Source organism: Eleutherodactylus coqui, chromosome 9 (genome assembly GCF_035609145.1).
Source record: "Eleutherodactylus coqui strain aEleCoq1 chromosome 9, aEleCoq1.hap1, whole genome shotgun sequence".
Classification (NCBI taxonomy): domain Eukaryota; kingdom Metazoa; phylum Chordata; class Amphibia; order Anura; family Eleutherodactylidae; genus Eleutherodactylus; species Eleutherodactylus coqui.
The window spans coordinates 72769781-72788856 of record NC_089845.1 but is presented as its reverse complement, the minus strand read 5'-3'; the positions used below and the strand labels follow the sequence as shown (position 1 = coordinate 72788856).

Here is a 19076-nt window from a genome sequence, read left to right as displayed (position 1 = left end):
CCCCCACCCCTCAGTAATTAGCAGCCCCTCCCCCTGTAATAAGTAGCCCCCCCCCCAGTAATAAGCAGGTCCCCCCCATAATAAGCAGGTCCCCCCCCAGTAATAGGCAGGTCCCCACCCTTAGTGATAGGCAGCGCCCCCCAAGTAATAGGCAGACCCCCCCAGTAATAGGCACCCCCCCAGTAATAAGCAGCCCCTTCCCCTGTAATAAGTAGTCCCCACCCCCCCAGTAGTAAGCAATCCCCCCAGTAATAAGCAGGTCCCCCCCAGTAATAGGAAGCCCCCCAGTAATAGGCAGCCCCCCCAGTAAGCAATCCCCACAGTAATAAGCAGGTCCCCCCAGTAATAGGCAGCCTCCCCCCAGTAATAGGCAGCCCCTTCCCCTGTAATAAGTAGCCCCCCCCCCCAGTAAAAGCAGCCCCCCCCAGTAAGCAACACACCCAGTAATAAGCAGGTCCCCCCAGCCAGTAATAGGCAGCCGCCCCCAGTAATAGGCAGCCCCTTCCCCTGTAATAAGTAGCCCTCACCCCCCCCAGTAATAACCAGCCCCCCCAGTAATAGGCAGCCCCTTCCCCTGTAATAAGTAGCCCCCACCCTCCCAGTAATAGGCAGCCCACCCCCCCAGTAATAGGCAGCGCCTTCCCCTGTAATAACCAGCTCCCCCCCAGTAATAGGCAGCTCCCCCCCAGTAATAGGCAGCCCCTTCCCCTGTAATAACCAGCTCCCCCCAGTAATAGGCAGCCCCTTCCCTTGTAATAAAATAAGTAGCCCCCCCCCCCCAGTAATAGGCAGCCCCCCCCATAATATGCAGCCCCCCAGTAATAGGCAGCCCCCCAACCCATATTTACCTCCTTCCTGCTGTCGCTCTCTGTCTGCTTGCCCTGACGTCAGTGTGCAGCCCGGAACGCTTCCTCCCAGAGTCCTCTCCTGCGGAACTAATGAGCAGGGGACTCGGGGAGGAGAATCCTGGCTGCACAGACGTCAGTGTGTGCGCCGGGATCAGCGCGATTACCAGCGGGAGGGGGAGCTGCGGCGCCCCCGCTGGTAATCGCTTCAGTGGTCAGCGGCGTCAGCACGCCGCGGGCCACATAGCACAAGGCAGCGGGTCGGATTTGGCCCGCGGGCCTTGTGTTTAGAGCAAAAATTCCAGGCGGTGCCGTGGACCGGCGCTAAACACCCAACGGCGCGGCCCGGTGGTTGGGGACCCCTGCGCTAGAGCATTGTATATTTAATCATTCCAATTGAAAACTTCTACTGTTTAGTGGGACAAACAGCTAATGTCAACAAGTTATGGCTCTTGTAATGCGACGATGCCAATGGCTTGGTTCTTAAGGCTGCCTGTCCACGGGCGATGATCCGCTGGCAATAAATCGTCCATGAATCACGCTCTGTGAAGCTTTCCATAGGGTTGCTATGGAAAGCGAAGTGCCGTCATCCAGGATTTAAATCGTGGCATGCTGCGATTGCCGCGATTTTCTGCGGTGAGCCTGTCAGAAAGGCTCACCTCGGGGACCTGTTAGTGCTCCCCCCTCCTTCCCCGTGACGGAATATCGCTAGCGATATTCCGCCTCGGCCGTGGACAGGGGGCCTAAAGCAAAGGAATAGGCTCGCCACTAAGGGGTTAAACGCATAGATTTCTACCCTTGATTTCATTTGAAATCTGCACTGGATTTTTCCAAGACTGATTTCCTCCATGTGAAGCCATCCTTGAGCCGCAGTAACACATAGTAGCGGACAGAAGAGCAGTGCTGCTATGTTTAGCTCACAGATTAGTCTTGTCTAGACTGGATATATTGTAGCAAATCCTCAGTTGTGGGAAGCGTATTGTAAGTGGAACAATTGTAAGTGGGACAAATAGGACATAGAACACTGCGAGGCTCATTTATCTAGTTGGCCACACATGCCGAATGTCCTGCTTTCTGACTCCGCCGTAAACGTGCATGACTGCTTCTACCAATGGGGAGAGGAATAAGAGGGGTCTGGCAGCAGTTTATTTGATTTCTGCTTATTTCCCTTGCCCATGTAGTTCAATGGGAAAGGAGATCTCTCGCATTGCATTGCAACAGCTTGCATACTAGTCTATCACTTCTTGATTTGTGGAGAAAACCTTTCAGCAGTCATCTCACTTACATCACAGGCAGGATTACACTGAAAGGTAAAACACCTCTATGTAAGTAACACAGGATTTACACTATATACAAGAGGTGATCAGCCTCGAACTATCTACACCAGGGGTGTCAAACTCATTTTCACCAAGGTCCACATCAGGCTTATGGTGACCTTCAAAGGGCCGATAGTAAGACAGTATAGTTAGGGCTCATTCACACAAGCGTATTTGCGTACATAATATACAGTGAATAGAAGCCATTGATTTCAATGAGACATTCACATGATGTATATTTTCACACAGCGTGACCTATTTTGTTACATACAACGCACCCCAATAGGCCATGGAAGTGAATGGGCCACACAAATACATGGTGAATGTGCAGGAGATCTCTGTATTCACTGCTTATTTGCTCACCATTTCAGTGGGTCCGTCTGCGTTCTTTTTTGCGTACCCAAATATGTAGGCATAAGCCATTTTCGATTGCGCAAATACGCAGCATATTGTGCGACCGAAATACAATTACACCTGTGTGAACGAGCCCTAATAGTGACCACCTATAGTGGCCCCAGTAGTAACAGCAACCCCCACCGTGGCCCCAGTAGTAATAGTGACCCCCACAGCAACATTAACCCCCCACAGTAATATTAACCCCCCACAGTAGTAATAATAAGCCCCCCACAACCCATATACTTACCTCTTCCTTGCTGTCAGCACCGCTCCCCCTCTGCTCGCGCTGAGCCCGGATGCACACTGACGTCAGTGTGTGCGCCCGGCACGCTTCCTCCCTGAGTCCTCTCCTGCGGAACTGAAGAGCAGGGGACTCAGGGGAGGGGGATCCCGGCTGCACATTGACGTTAGAGTGTGCGCCTGGATCAGCGCTACCAGTGATTACCAGCAGGGAGCTGTGGCACCCCCGCTGGTAATCGCTACAGTGGTGAGCGGCATCAGCATGCCGCGGGCCACATAACATGAGGCAGCGGGCCGGATTCGACCCGCGGGCCTTGTGTTTGATACATGTGATCTACACCCTCTGCACAGGGAACAATAAATGTCTACAACAATCTCCAGTACAAGTCAATGGGTCCCCTCCTGTCCACTGTGTGAATGGCCCATGAAGCTGCTGTAAAGCATTTCTCTAAAATTCTATTTAAGAGATAATGCCCAGGGAACTGAATGATGTTGTCTTGCTGCAGTCAACACAGGATAAAAGGTCATGACAGAAGGAGGTAGGAGACGCTGTCGGCCAAGACTAGCAACCATAGCTGTCTAAGGGACTAGTTGTATTTTTGAATGGCCGGATTTTAGGATATCTACACTGCACTGATTTTTCTGTTTTTGCTCAAAGGGGAGAGAAATGGTAAAATAACTGCAATTTCTCCATTGCTTTTTGAATTTTGCTTTTACCGCATTCACCATGTAGGACAAATGACATGTTAAATGGGTTCTCCAATAGAGAACAGACAATAGGCAGGGGTCCTAAGCAGCAGACCCCCTGCCGATTAAGTATTCATGACCTATCCTGAGCATAGATCATCAATAGTTTAGTGGTGGACAACCCCTTTAACTTTATTCTGCAGGTCGCTAGAATTAGAGCAAAACCACAATGTACATTTTTTTTAATTTTCTTCTACTTTTGTACACTAAAACATCATCTTTTTAAGAAATAGTTTTTGCGTTGCTGCATTCAAAGACCCCTAACAGTTTTATGGGCTGCTTGTTTTTTGGAGTGACTTGTAGTTTTCAGTGGTACCATTCTGGGATACATATGACATGCATTCATTCGTATTTTTGGGAACCAGGATAAACAAAAATAGCAATTCTGTCAGTTCCTTTTTTACGTGTTCATAGTGCAGAATAAATAATGTGTTCATTTTATCATATGGGCTGTTATGATTGCGGCAATACCAATTACACAGTTCTTTTTTCTTCAAGGAATTTGTTATGGGAACGGGCAATTTCTTCTCTTTAAATACATATTTAAATTTTTTTTTTTTTAAACCTTTTTTCTTACATTTTAATAAAAAGATTTGTCTTGGATTGAAAAAACAAAACAAAAAAAACGGTCTGCTATGTTTGCAGAAACAGCGCCAGGTCTGGTATTTGCATCTCATCCCAATTCAGGCGAATGCAGCTAATTGCAGTATTAGATATGGCCCATGGACGGAGGTGGCACTGTTTCTACAAACACAGCAGATCCCGATCCTCTCTCTCATCTGGGACAAACCTCTTTTATTATCTACCTACCAAGATGCCGTTGTCAACATTGACCGCAGAATTTCGAGAATAAAAGGGCCAGGATCAGAGTTATCGTCGGTCCAGGCTGTTAGAGCAGGGTGTCAGCTGTGCAATACGTGTGGAAGTGCTGCCCTCGCCATCACTGCGACAAACTATTACGGCCGCTCATATAAGTACAATGTATTACCATAAGAGAGAGTAAGAAAGGATTAAAGGGGTTTTCCCTTAAAGCAATAAGGGCAGGGACCACAGAGGGACCTTGGGATCGGTGGCACTGGAGCAGCAGGGATTTAAACCTTTCCAATCCACGTCTTCCTACATTCTGATTGAAGCTTGCATAGCTCCAATGTCAGAAGACGTCCGACAGGGTATTCTTACAGTCTTGCCAGCCACTCCGATGTCGGAGCCTTTCTGGCGGACATACTCTGGCTTTAGCCAGCAGATGGCACCGTTGTACAACAGCAAAAAGAGAAAGCCTTTTAGGAAACCCTGAATCCAAAATTGGATTGGAAAGGGTTAAGAGGCGTGGGTTCATTTGCTATTTTATCACATAAGACTTTTCCGATAAGAAAAAAATTACACTCAGAAACCCCTCAAAGACGAGACACCCTCATTGCAAAAGGCAAAATAATCACAGCAAAACATTGGGCAAAAGGAATGCTGCTCTACCAGTGGGGTGTAGAAACAGAAATGACTATTTCCATTCCCTTAGGGGTCATGTATGCCGACTGCTTTTCTAAAGAGTAAAAGAAAATGCTCCATTATTGCTTTGACTGAATTTGGCCATGAGAAAAAACAACCACCACTTTGTGAAGCCGCCATCAGTCAAGGAAAAAATAACAAGTATTATACTGAAGCAATAAAACCTAACCTTCATTGAAAACATATGCATCAGCGGCCCATAAACATCCGCACATATCATACACATAGCGGTACAAAGAAGGAGATATACATGCCTAAAATTAACTCACCCTGGTACGCTCTATCCTCCAGGCCCGAAAAGGGCGGCCCTTAAAATTCCTAGATACCAGTTATACCCTGACCATGAAAATCAAGGAGGGACAAGTAATGCTGTCCAATAAGCTCAATAAACTGCAAAGTATCATATAGGTATGTGCGAATCCACGCTGCCAATCAAATAGCCAATCGTGGAAAAATGCCAAATGTTACAAACACCCTGTAATGTCACATAAAATGGACCTATAACGTGCAAAAGTACAACGATATTGTGAAAAAACTCCAGATATACATTATTAAAAAAATAATGGCTGTTCAGGTTTATCTCCTTCTTTGTACCTCTTTGGGCGTGATATGCCCTTGATGCAGATCTGTTTTAGCAATTTGTTATCAATAAAAGTCAAGTTTTAGGCTGGGTTCTCACACACGGTGTATTCCCGGCAGAAATCTCGTGGTTTGGCCGCAGCGGAAAACCGCGATATTTCCGCCGGTAAAGCGCTGCTTCAAAACCCGCAGCACTTATCCGCGGGTTTTGAAGCGGCCCGGCCGCTCGCTTTTCCGCTGCGGCTGGCACTCCCACAAAGGAGAGCGCGGCCGCAGCGGAATTCAGCATCGCAAGTGGACGAGATTTCTCAGAAATGTTGTCCACATGGCTGACTAGTTCCGGAATTAGCAGTGGAGGAGAAATTACGGACGGAATTTCAGCGGAAATCTGCCCTGTGTGAACCCAGCCTTACTGATTCAGTCTATAAAACTTATTCTTTCCACCTTTAGTGAGGTTTGCTTTGTGAATAGATTTAATCTGTGTTCTAGGATCTCAAATTTCTCTAAAAGGGTTATATTACCAAGATCACCAAACATTAGGGCTAGACAGAAGATGGGCTTGGGCAACTGGGTTTTGCCCTTTGTCTTGCACGCATCTGGCCCACAGCGGCGACTGCAAGGAGCTGTATGGGATCACCAACAGCATCAAGCTCCATCCCCGCAGGCAGACAGGTCACAGATTGCTCTCATCAGGCACCAAAAAGCACCCAGTGGCTTATTATACAGACAGCGACATCTGCTCCTCCTATATTAACCTCTGTTGGAAAAGACTGATGGAGAATACTACAAGCAGCAGCTGGACACAATATCGTTGGGTTAGTATAGATGACCACTATTCATGCAACGGTAGGGATGTACAAAGTGTAGTTTATTGGTTATTCCCATTTATGTTATCACTTCTCACTGCAGGCAAAACGGGGCGCACAGAATTAGCAGAGTTGGGACTCACCCATACTTCTATGACATATCCCAAGGATATGCAAGATAGGAAGACCACTTTAAGGAGATAGTAGAAATTGTCCAGGAAGCAATTCAACTTTTTAGTACAAAGACAATAAAGGGCCTTCAGAAAACTTCCAAAAGAAAACATTTAAGTAAAAAAAAAAAAAGTTAGACCCCAAGTAGCACTTTCTTTTGACACACTGGATCTGAGAGATTTTGCCCAGTTCTTTACCAAGTAGATTACAAGTTAACTAATGGAAATTTAAAAAGGACGGTTTCCCTGGAGACACTTACTTGACAGCGGCATAGTAGAAGGTTCCAAGCCACACACTGGACGTCAGCACGTGGACGGTCAGCATAACTTTTCCATACTGCTTAAAAGTCCTTTTAAACCTCTGTACCAGACCAATGGACGTGTCTTGTAAAGGATCCGTTTCTTCTACAGGAGCATCGGATGCGGGGTCTGTCTCTTTACTTGTTACTGGGGTACTGGTATCAAGAGGCGGGCTCTGGGGGGCTGCTTTGTCTTGTGGCGGATCTTGTTTAGGGGCCGAGTGGAAACATTTATCTTGTCCGTGAAACATTAAAGGCCGGCATACAATCCTCGGTGGGATAAGGCATCTTTGTTGCTGTCTACAAGCTCGTAACGTTAAAGGTGTAAGGGGTATTAAACTGGAATTAAATCTCAGGTATAAAGTCCTCAGGAGATACATGATGACAGCAAACCTATGAGCAAAAGAAAACAAAATAGTTCCAGCAGTAAGATACAAATACCAGCAACCGTGCGAGGAAGGAAATGGCGGTAGATGAAAGTAGTAGGACAATACAGTACGGCCGGGCTCCCACGAGTGGAAGATTACCGTGTATTACGCGTGTGTTATATGTGGCAACTCGCATATCACACGCTGTTTCACTCAAATCTATGTGTAAGAATTGTGTAATACACAAGCGGAAAAAAGAACGCAGCAGGTTCTATTACGCCACATATTACATGCGACAGAGCCCATTGTTCTCTATAGGCATGTAATCAACGCCTTCCATACGCAATTAGATTTTGTATGGGCGGCATACATACTTGTCATTGCCAAGCGACAGAGTGGGAAATATAAACAAAAAAACATGAAGACTGTGCATGACCGTGTGCGTGAGATATGTTGTAATGTGCAGTACAATATTGCCGCCATATCTGCCAATAGGCCGGCTCACCACTGGCACCCCAGCGGTAAAACCCTGCGTGACGCGTGACTCGCTTAACGCATACAGACAGGCAGCTCATACAGTATTTATCACTGAACATTCTTTCCTAGTGGCAAAAAGATTAAAATGTAAAGGTAATCTGACAACTATTGTGCCAGAACGGAGGTTTAGTTCCGTATCCTGTAAGCGGTTGTAGTTTCTGTATCGCAGTGATTGCTTCTACATGACCGGCGTCCTAACACCCAATAATTCATGGCTGGCCTCATACTAAAATGCAACATTAATATTAAGTTCCTCTTTTGCACTAAAGCTGCATGCGCTGCATTGTCAGTACGTGTAAGGTATACGTCACAAAGGCGACGCAGCATCGCCGCGATAAAATAGCAGGGTTATCGCATCGCTGGTCTATGCCATAGCACTGTGCTTTTTCGCAGCGATAAGGTGATTTTGTAGCACCACATGTGAGGATTTTCAGGTTGTGATTGGTTCATCGAACACTGGCTGTGATTGGCTAAGTGTCAGTCAATCAGAGGCAGCGCTTCCAGGAGGCGGGGATTTTTCCAGAGGAGATGACGAAGAACAGTGCCAGGGACCCGGGAAGAAGCTGCAGCGGAGCCCTGGACAGCGCTTCTAGATGATGTATACTTTTTTTTTCCCTGCAGGGCTTAGGTTATGGCTTTAACAGTAGGATTTCCTATTGTCAAAGTTGCATCGCACCACACGAAAACTGCGTTTTTTGTGTGATGCAATACAACAGAGAGAAAGGCTCCATAGGGAAAAGAGGATTTTTTACTCACCGTAAAATCTCTTTCTCGTCTCGTCATTGGGGGACACAGCAAAGACCATGGGATATAGCTTCTGACACTAGGAGGCGACACTTAGCACAAAAAAGTTAGCTCCGCCCTCTGGCTATATCCCTCCTGCCGACAGCAGGCTAATTAGTTTGTCATGCCAGCAGTTGGAATAGCTATGCAGGAACAGAGAGACAACAATAGCCATATGACACGTTAACAAAAAATTTCACTGTAATGAAAAACACGCAGCACCATGTGCGACTTACAGAATCCGGAGTCCGACCAGGACCACCAACCGTGTCATAGAAAGAAAGAAAGAGGGGTGGGTGCTGTGTCCCCCAATGACGAGACGAGAAAGATTTTACGGTGAGTAAAAAATCCTCTTTTCTCGCTCGTGTCATTGGGGTACGCAGCAAAGACCGTGGGACGTCCCACAGCCGTCCCCAAGGGTGGGTACAAATAAATCATAAGCGCATGCGGTCAGTTTACAGCCGTCTGTAAAACCTTTCTACCCAGCGAAGCGTCAGCTGACGCGAACGTATGTATTTGATCAAATTTAGAAAAGACCGCACCGGTCGCAACACCACCTTATCCTGGTGAAAAAACCGTAAAGGGTGGTTTTGCCGACAGCGCCGCAATCTCCGAAACCCTACGAAGGGAGGTAACCGCCACCAGGAAAGCGATCTTCCAGGACAGCATGCGCCACAGTACTTCCGCTAATGGTTCAAACGGATGGGCATGCAAGGCGGCCAGAACCAGGTTAAGGTCCCAAGGTGGCACCGGAGACCGGAAAGGGGGTGCCGTATGAGCAACTCCCTGTAAAAAGGTGCGCACCCCCGACCTTGAAGCTAAAGGTCGCTGAAACAAAACTGACAAAGCTGAAACCTGTCCCTTAAGGGAGCTGAGGCTTAGGCCCAAGTCCAACCAGTCTTGGAGAAACGACAGGAGATGGGCCAACGAAAAAAGCATCGGGTGCGTCCCTTTCTGTTCGCACCAGCGAAAAAATGTCCTCTACACCCGGTGACATACTTTCAATGACGATGGCTTCCTAGCCCTAATCATTGTCTGGATAACCGGGTCTAAAAAGCCCTTTGCTCTTAGTACTGCGGTCTCAACTGCCACGCCGTCAAACGCAGTGCAGCCCAACTTTGGTGGTAGAGGGGACCCTGAGAGAGTAGATCCTTTCGTAGGGGTAATCGCCAGGGTGCGTCTGCTAACATGTCCATGAGCTCAGTGTTCCGCGTTCTTCGCGGCCAATCTGGGCTATAAGAATCATTGGTAGCCCTTCCTTCCTGATCCTCCTGAGCATCCGAGGAAAGAAAGGAATTGGTGCACTCCCAGCCCGTCATGCTGGCGACTGTAGCCAGCACCTGCCACTGCAGGGGCAGGAACGACCTGCCCTGCTGGATGCGTGGCGAGTCCAACCACCACTGGAGTGACAGCTGAACTCCTGGTGGAAACCTTATCTTCCCCTCGAGGGATCGCGCTAACCTGTCCCACCTTGAGAGTATCGCTCACTGCAAGGGGCGGGAGTGGAACAGGGCAGAAGGAATTGCCTCGAAAGACAATACCATCAGTCCCAGAACCTTCATCGCGTGGCGGATCGCCACGATAGAAGGGACCGCACCTGCCTCTGAAGCAGCTGACGTTTTGCTTCCGGGAGGGTCACTCGACCCCGTGCCACGAACCGGAGGAAGAGCTGGTGCGCCTGACAAATGGGGATATGTAAATATGCATCCTGGATGTCTATCGAGGACAGGAACTCCCCTGCCTCCAAGGATGCGATGACCGCTCGTACCGACTCCATGCGGAAATGACGGACTGCTACAAACGTGTTCAGCTTCTTTAGGTCCAGAACCGGACGGACGGAGCCATCCTTTTTTGGGGTTCTGGACCGAAAGAAGCGGTCATGAGGTTGTGAGTGGAACTCCATCGCATAGCCCCTGGACACGACCTCCTGTACCCAGGTGTCTGTGACCTGAGACGACCAGACCTGGCTGAATTGGAGAAGCCATCCCCCCACCTTGTCCGAAACAGGTGGGGGCAGTCCCTCATGCGGGGGGCTTGCCTTCGGTACCCTTTGTGGGCAGGGGCCCCCACCAAGAGGAGCTTGGTTTAAAGGAAGGAACCTTCCTTTGTTCCCGCTCCTGTGGACCCTCTCTCTCCACCCTATGAGGACTCATCCGACAATAGGAACGAAAACGTCTGTGCTGCGGAGGTGACCGCTTTGGACGGTTCTGTGGCAAAAGTGAGCTCTTTCCACCCGTAGCCTCTGAGATGAGCTCGTCTAGCTTGGCGCCGAAGAGACGAGACCCTTCAAAGGGCATACTGATTAACGACCCCTTGGAGGAAGCATCCGCATCCCACGATTTTAACCATAGGGTCCGGCGAGTCGCCACCCATGCCGCGGAGGCTCGGGCCGCCAGCCTGGCTGTATCCATAGAGGCCTCACAGAGAAACATGCCTGCTTGTTCAATCTGGTGTGTAATGCCCACCAGATCCTCGGTTGCCACCCCTTCGAGGATTCCTTCCCGTAACCGCTTTGCCCAGTCAGTAACAGCCTTACTGACCCAGGACGAGGCAAACAAAGGCCTAAAAGCTGACCCTGCCGCCTCAAAAACGGTCTTTGCCAAGGCATCGACTTCTCGATCCTTGATCCCTGAGGGAGGAGGACTCTGCCGTGGGTAGCACGGTATGCTTAGCCAGGCGCGCAATGGGTGGATCCACTAGCGGTGGGACCGACCACTTCTCCACTAAGTCCTGTGGGAAGGGGTATTTCCCGTCCAAGTAACCCATCTTGGAAAGACGCTTATTGGGTGCCTTCCACTCCTTAGATAGGACCTTGTCAAAGTCCTCATGAGGAGGAAAGGTTTTTGGAGAGCGTCTAGGCTGCCTGAAAGAAAACGATATCCCAGATGCCTGTGGTTCTTGTTCAGTGAGCTGAAAAGTGTCACGCACCGCAACCACTAAGCTCTCCACCATTGCCGAAAATTTTGGGACCTGATCCTCCTCCACGACAGAGTCTGAGGAGGATTCAGACCATTCCTCGTCCGAACCATCTTCTGCCAACAAGCGCCGCGACCTAGTACCAGAAGAGCGCAAAAGTGACGAGGAGGATGGTGACCGGGAGGGCCGCCGGGAGTCCGAAGGCCTGACCCGTTTTCGTCTACGGCCGCGCTCCTCAGGTGAACTGGAGGCGTCCAGCGCTAATTTTTCCAAAATTGCGCCAGATGCCCGAGAGAGGTCACCGCCAGTGACAAGGAACGGGCCCACTCCGGCTCGGCCATAGCTGGGGGCTGAATGAGGGCCCTGCACAGCCGCCTGTTTCGCAGGGGAACAATCTCTACAAAAGGGCTCAGCCTGTCCGCATGCGAACTTTAGGTTACAGCGTGAGCAAGCAAAGTGCGTTACTCTTGCTGTCCCTGGTCCGGCCTCCAGGGCTCTGGGGTCGGACATGGTGCTGGGGTTTCACCGGGCAAAGAAAACTGCGAGCTATCCTCTGCTATGCCAACCACTGGCAGGAGGGATACGCAGCGAAAGAGGGGAGCTAGCCACCAGGCAGAGCTTACCCAGGTCCTTGCCGAGGTCCTTGCCGAGGTCCGGGGAGCCGCTGGGTTGGGAGACTGCAGGTGCTGAAGGGTTTCTTTCCTGGAGCTTGAGCTGTACAGCATATAAGCTGAGCAGAAAAGGGCAGCAAGGAGTGGAGCAGCAGGGCGGTTTTTAAGTCCTGGCGCGCTGTCCCCAATAGGCTGCTTCTCTGATGTCATCCCCCTTCACCTGTGCTGAGGGAGGAAGGGGGAGGGGCAGGGCGGCGTGCATTGCTGGTGAGGCCACGCCCCTGCATGGAGTCAATGAGGGTGGGGGAGTGGCCACACCCATCCATGGGGGTATTGCCGTGAAGCCACGCCCCCACATCACATGGGGCGTGGCCACACGGTGAGGCCACGCCCCCTCCGATTCCAGGGCTACAGTGCAGCCCTCTCCATTGAGCCCCCACATCGCAGGAACTCCTGCTGGGAGCCCCTGCAGGGAGCCAGAAGACCAGGGCATACTGAAAGTTGTTGCCCTGAAGTACCATGCCCGTGAGGCCTCGCCCCCCCGCCGGCTTGTGCCTGGAACCAGCGCCCTGAATATCAGGTGAGCCCATACCTCCACGGTGAACTCACCTGCCCTCCCCCACCCCGCCTGCAAGCTCAAGGGGAGCCGAATGCAGGAATGCCCCAGCGAATAATGCCCTCCGCTGCCGCAGCCATACATAGCGTATACTACTCCCGACGAAAAGGAGCCTGTCCGCCTGCGCCAATCCCTGCGCCTCGCTGCAGCCCACAAGGTACGCGTGCAAAAAGCGACATACTGGGAGAGTCAGGAAGGGGGGAGGGGGGGGGGGGGTCGCAAGCGCATACTAACCTCCTGCGTCCTTGCTGGGAGAAAAAGCGGCTCCCCAGTGCCAGCAGCCTACCCCTATAACATCGACTGCCCATGGGAAGGGGATGCGGACCTTTGCACCAAACATGGGGGGCTCTCGCTGGCGGGCCACATGCAGATGTATATGATCCGGATGTGCCACCTTTTTTTCTGAGGCGGGCCGGGCAAGAAGCAACCTGGACAAACCCGAGGTTGTTCGCCCTCCTCTCCGTTCGGGTTTGATGGGGAGCGTCCTGCCTCTCCGTCTAACCCTGGCCCTTAAAGCAGCCCTAACGGGCACGACCGTCCTCCTACGAGACACTAAGCTAAAAACTAATTAGCCTGCTGTCGGCAGGAGGGATATAGCCAGAGGGCAGAGCTAACTTTTCTGTGCTTAGTGTCGCCTCCTAGTGGCAGAAGCTATATCCCACGGTCTTTGCTGTGTACCCCAATGACACGAGCGAGAAACATGGGCTACAAAACCTCGCAGGTCACGTCCATAATCGCAAAACCAACTATGTTTTTGTCTCGCAATGTTGCATGCTACAAAAAAACATCGCTAATGTGAAGGAACCCATAAGAAAGCAAGGGCTTCACATACATGCGTTTTGTAGCATTGCGTATCGCAAGAAAATGGCGTGACTGTCGCCTGTGTAAACGAGGCCTAAAGTCTATCATCTTTGTACAGAAATTATCTTTTTTTTCTTGCTGTTTTCACGCATTGAATATACACAAGTGTGAATGGATCTAGGCAACAAAAAAGGCGATTTTTGTGTCTAAGAAAACGTTTGTTTCTGTTAGCTTATTGTAAAATATAATGGAAAATAACTTTCATTTGAAAAAAGTTTGCTTTTGTAGTCAGGACATCTAAAGTGACCGTGACCAAGTATACAATCGAAGAGAACCAGACATTTTCAATAATTGTGAATTGTATGGACATACTCCGGACTGTATAATGGCTTTGGCTCATGATTAAGGCCCCCTGTCCATGGCAGTTTATTCGCCGGCAGTAAACCACCGGCGAATCACGCCGGCCGACGCTTCCCATAGCATTGCTATGGAAAGGGCCGGCACCTGTCCACGAGCGGAGAATCATTTGAGCGGCCACAACCATAGAGAACCCGCACAAATTTTGAAAACTAGACCCCTAACAAATTCATCTAGGGGTGTACTGTAACCCTACAATTTTTAAATAAATATAAACAAAGCCATAGGAAAAAATTACGATTTTCATTTTTTGGGCAATTGTGTTTTCTTTTGTACAGCACACATATAAATGAAGACTTTCACCCCAAAATGGATACTCCTGTGTTCAGAAACACACCCATTGTGGCCCTAATCTACTTACAGACCACATGGCAAGGCCTATAATGGAGGGAACACCCGTTAGATTTCAGGGTACAACTGAATAAATTTCAGGCCCCATTACCAACTTGTAGAGCCATTGAGCGGCCAAAACGATAAGGAACCCCCTCAAATGACCCCATTTTGAAAACTAGACCCCTTAACGAATTCATCTAGGGGTGTACTGCGTATTTTGACCCCACAGTATTTGAATGAATCTAAGCAAAGCAGAAGGGAAAAATTACGATTTTCATTTTTTCCCCGCAATTTTGTTAATTTAAAAACAGTTTTTTTTGTACAGTGTACATCGGAATGAAGACCTTCACCCCAAAATGGATACCACCGTTTGTCCCGTGTTCAGAAACATACCCATTGTGGCCCTAATCTACTTACAGGAAACATGGCAAGGCCTGTAATGGAGGGAACACCAGTTGGATTGCAGGGCACAACTGAATAAATTCCAGGCCCCATTGCCCACTTGTACGGAATAAAAATTGACTTCTAAAATATCCCCCCCTCCCCCCTCCGCGCCCTTTTTGGCATTCCCCAAATCTTAGATAAAAGTCATAATGTGTACTGTGTGGTATTTCCAAAGACAGGGGTAATTACGGGGGGCTGGTTAGGATGGGTACATGGGGCAATAAAACCGGGTATCCCCCCCCTCCTCTCATGCTTTTTGGGGGATATTTTTTTTACCTCAGCGGTAGGGATGGGGCGTAAGAAGTTGCGCTCTGTGAGTTTCCGTAAGCTTGATGAGGTGCGGTGGTCTCACACAGAAGGCGCTCAACAAGCTGCTCCTGGAACTGCATGAAGGCGAACGTTCCCGAGGCTTCTTGTAAATTACGTACCACAGGTAGCAGTCTGAATAACGCCGGGCTCACACGGCCGTATGTGGAATCCACTTGCGGAGGCCTGCAGCGGATCCCAGCTGTGAGCCAGCCATGACCCTGCATACGGCCGCGTAATGTACTGCGCATAACTGCGTACTTACACGGGCCGTCATGCGCAGTACACCCTTTTTTTGTTTGTATTTCCTGCACTGTCGCTTAGCGATGACACGGGTACCCGCAGCCCGTATACAATGTAGTAGCGTATGGGCAGCGGGTATATCTGCGACCATGGGGCACAATGGGCTCTATGGTGCGGATATCCACAGTAAAATAGAACCTGCTGCGTTCTCTTTTCTGCGAGTGGATTACACAATTCCGACCCACTAATGTGAGCGGAATTGTGTAATCCAATGTGATTGATCTGCGTATTACCGCGGATCAGATGCATGCGGAATCCGTAATTCCTATTCAGGCATACGAGACCGGCCTAACGTAGATCGCTACCTTTTTATCACGTGACCGGGGATTGTTCACTGCTCCAGGCTCTCGGCGACCATTGGTCGCTGGGAGCAAGAAGATTTTAAGTTTCCTGGGCTCCCCGACTCCTGCGCATGTGTCCGGCATTTTGCCGACGGTTGCTTGTGCAGAATCTGGGAAGGTTCACGGAGGAGGAACGCGTCAGGATTCAAATACGGAGGCCTCCGGTAAAAAGTTTCATCTCCTCTCACCGATCGCATCGATGAGGGAAGATGAAACTTCAAATTTTTTTAAAAAACTTTTAACGTGATCACCATTATCCTTCGGATAACGGCGAACACGTGATCAGGAACCGTTCACCGCGGCCCCCCCCGTGAAATCCACAGGCTCTTGGCTTAGTTTTGTAGCCAGCAGCAGGGAGAATTTAAATTATCCTGGCAATGAACGGCTTTTGCGCATGCGTCTGCCATTTTGGCGACGGGCGTGTGCGAAGAAGTTGGGGTAAGGTCCGCGGATAAATCCGGGGGCCCTAGGTACGTAATTTCAAAGCTTTTTAAACTTTCTTAAACTTTTTTTTTTTTTTTTTACTTTTTACACTCTTTTTACTTTAAATGATCACTGTTATCCATTGGATAAGAGGGATCATGTCCCCAGTGACATCTCTGTGCTCCTGGCTACACATGATAGCCAGGAGCAGAGGGATTTTGAATTTCCCAGGCCTGAGCCCCTCTGTGCACGCGCCCGATGATTGACATCGGGCACGCATGCGCAGAAGGGGGACTTCAGGTCCCGAAACACCGGGACATCGCGGAAGACCAGGGGTAAGTATTTTCACCTCCCCTCATGGATCCAATCCATGAGGGCAGGTGAAACTTGTACTTTTTTTTACTGTGTGAAACTTTTTCGTGATCGCAGTTATCCATCAACGGGGGATAATGCGGAGGACGTGGGTGAGTAATTTCAGCTGCCCCCATGGATCCGATCCATGAGGGCAGCTGAATCTTTAACTTTTTAAAACTTTTTTGCACTTTAATGCGATTGGCGCTATCCATTGGAAAGCGCCAAATCGCATTGCCGGGGGGGGGGGGGGACTGCCCGCAGCCCAGGATGACAGCTCCATGCTGTCGGCTACCTGTGGGCGCCGACAGCATGGAGCTGTCACGTCCAGAGCCCACGTGGCTTTAATCCCTGCAGGACACGTTTTTACGTCCTCAGGGAATAAAGCCCACTTGGGCAGGACATAAAAACACTATGGGCTGGTCACTAAGGGATTAAAACATTTGAAATGCAAAATCATAAATTTTCACTTATCGATGTCCTGAACACAAACTTTTTTTGAAATGAAAGTTATTTTCCATTATATTTTACAGTAAGCTAACAGGAACAAATAAACTTTTCTTAGACACAAACATCGCATTGCGTAGACTTTAATTGACCCCATTCACGGCGTACTATGCAATAAAATGACGCTCATGTGCGTTGGGCCTTAGTGTAATTTTCCCCGATGCACACTCACGCCTCTTCGTGTATTAGCGGTAAGTGCATTCTGACACCTCCATGCACAGGACCGACCTGCCGTACATATCTAGCATGCTTTACACCAGTCTCTGGCTGTATTCACACTGGAGAGCTTCCCGTGTGAGCTTCGTCTGATAGCGATATGGATGGAACATGTATGTGTTAATACATAGATTTCAATGTGTTTATTCACACGAGAGATTGAAAAAAATCGCTGCTTGTCCAATTTTGGGGTAATTCCTCCCAAGTAATCTCCCACTATTCTCTATGGGATCTTTAAAATTTATTTTTTTTTTTAAATCGCACCATACTTACATGCCATGCCATACGATTTTTACTGTTCACATCTATTGGAAGCACTTGTGATCTCATGCGTGAAAATCCCAAGTACATTGGTGCGAGGCAATGCGTTTAAGCAAAAACACATTGTACTCCTCCAGAATCGCAAGTTTACAAGCCACCAAGTGTGAATACAGCCTAACTGTGCGAGTCCGGGGCTGCCACTTCCGACAAGTGTCGCCCACCTCTCACAAAAATATGAAATTCTGCATACGGTGCCATCTAACCCAAGGCCGGCACGGTCCCTCCCCATCTTTAATCCCATCACTAGAGAAGGCAGCAATTAAATAAAGGGAACAGTTCTGCATGGACCCCAAATCTGACCTGATCTGAGCACATCCAGCAATCAGCCAGTTAAGGAATATTTAGATGGCAACGTGCTGTCACAATCTGGCCGAACCAACGACCCGCATACCGCGCCCTCCGCAACGGTTCCTGCAATATAAAAGCGATAACATTTTAGTAACAGTACATTTGGGTTATGTAGCCCGTTGGCTAATGGGCTTTAAACCTGCACATACATCTTTTAAGGCAGTGGCTTGGCTGACTCCGGACAGCCATGCTCCTGCTCTAACAGACAGTAGCAGAGAAACCTCAGATCCTGGCAGTTTAACCCCTTACAAGCTTGATTTCAATGGGCGACGCACAGCGTTTAAAAACGCTGAAACGCCCAAAAATAGAACATGCACCGCTTGAATGGTAAGCGGCGTGATCGAGTGGTAATCTGCATCTGTGCGAGCGGTCCCATCGAAAACAATGCGAGCGTTGCACCGCGATTAGCGCGCTGCAGAAAGCCCCACGCTAATCGCAGTAAAAAGCGCCTGTGTGAGGAGGGGCCTTAAATGGCCGTTCAGGGACTGAATACAGGAGAAGTAGACTGTGAGATAACAGGGGAGATCAGAGAGCTAAACAGGTAAATAGACTTTCGGACCATAAGACGCACCCCGGGTTTAGGCAGCAAAGCATAGGAAAAAAATATTTCCTATTAATTAAAAGTTTCCTAGTGTTCTGAGGAAGAGGAGGGTCAATGCCACTAATTTGGGTGTTCCAATGTACATAGCGCAATTTTTACACTTGCAAATCCACACGACTTCATTTAGGGCACATTTTCACCATGGCGTTCACTTTCTGCTATTTTTGCGAGTATCCTGTGGATTTGAAAATAAGCGGCGCGATTATTTTTTGCTGTACGTTTTTTACGTCACGAGTGAATGAGGTTTGTAAATCCCCATTCACTTACACTGTGCTCAACTTTGTTGTGCATTCTGCGAAGTTCCTCAACAATTCTGTGTGTGACCTCATCCGTAGGCCGCTTTTACACGGGTTTACAAAGTCGTGCGATTTTCCGGCGATACAACAGCGCTACAGAACGCATGTTTCTGAAGCCCATGCTTTGTAATGGTTTCCTTCACATTAGCGAGGTTGTCACTGAGGCTACGTTGCGAGAAAAAAAAAATCGCGGCATGCTCTCTCTTCCTGCGATGTTTTTTTTTTTTTTTAAATCTCCCATGTTTCCCTATGGAGCCTCCTTGTTTATCACATCGCATGAACTTGCGGTTTTCACGCTATGCGATACACCCAGATAAAGTTATAATGTATCAACTA

At 49.0% G+C, this 19076-nt stretch overlaps 1 protein-coding gene across 2 annotated transcripts in view; it reads right to left on the bottom strand.

Moving 5' to 3' along the window:
* FAM210A (family with sequence similarity 210 member A) overlaps positions 1-19076 on the bottom strand; it is a 36591-nt gene that overhangs the window by 10910 nt on the left and 6605 nt on the right. For both annotated transcript variants that reach the window (XM_066579508.1, XM_066579509.1), the window contains exons 2-3: positions 17796-17906; positions 6863-7294 (exon numbers count right to left, since the gene is read on the bottom strand). In XM_066579508.1, the coding sequence (XP_066435605.1) occupies positions 6863-7281 (419 nt within the window). In that variant the 5' untranslated portion in view covers positions 7282-7294; positions 17796-17906. The remainder of the gene's footprint in view (positions 1-6862; positions 7295-17795; positions 17907-19076) is intronic.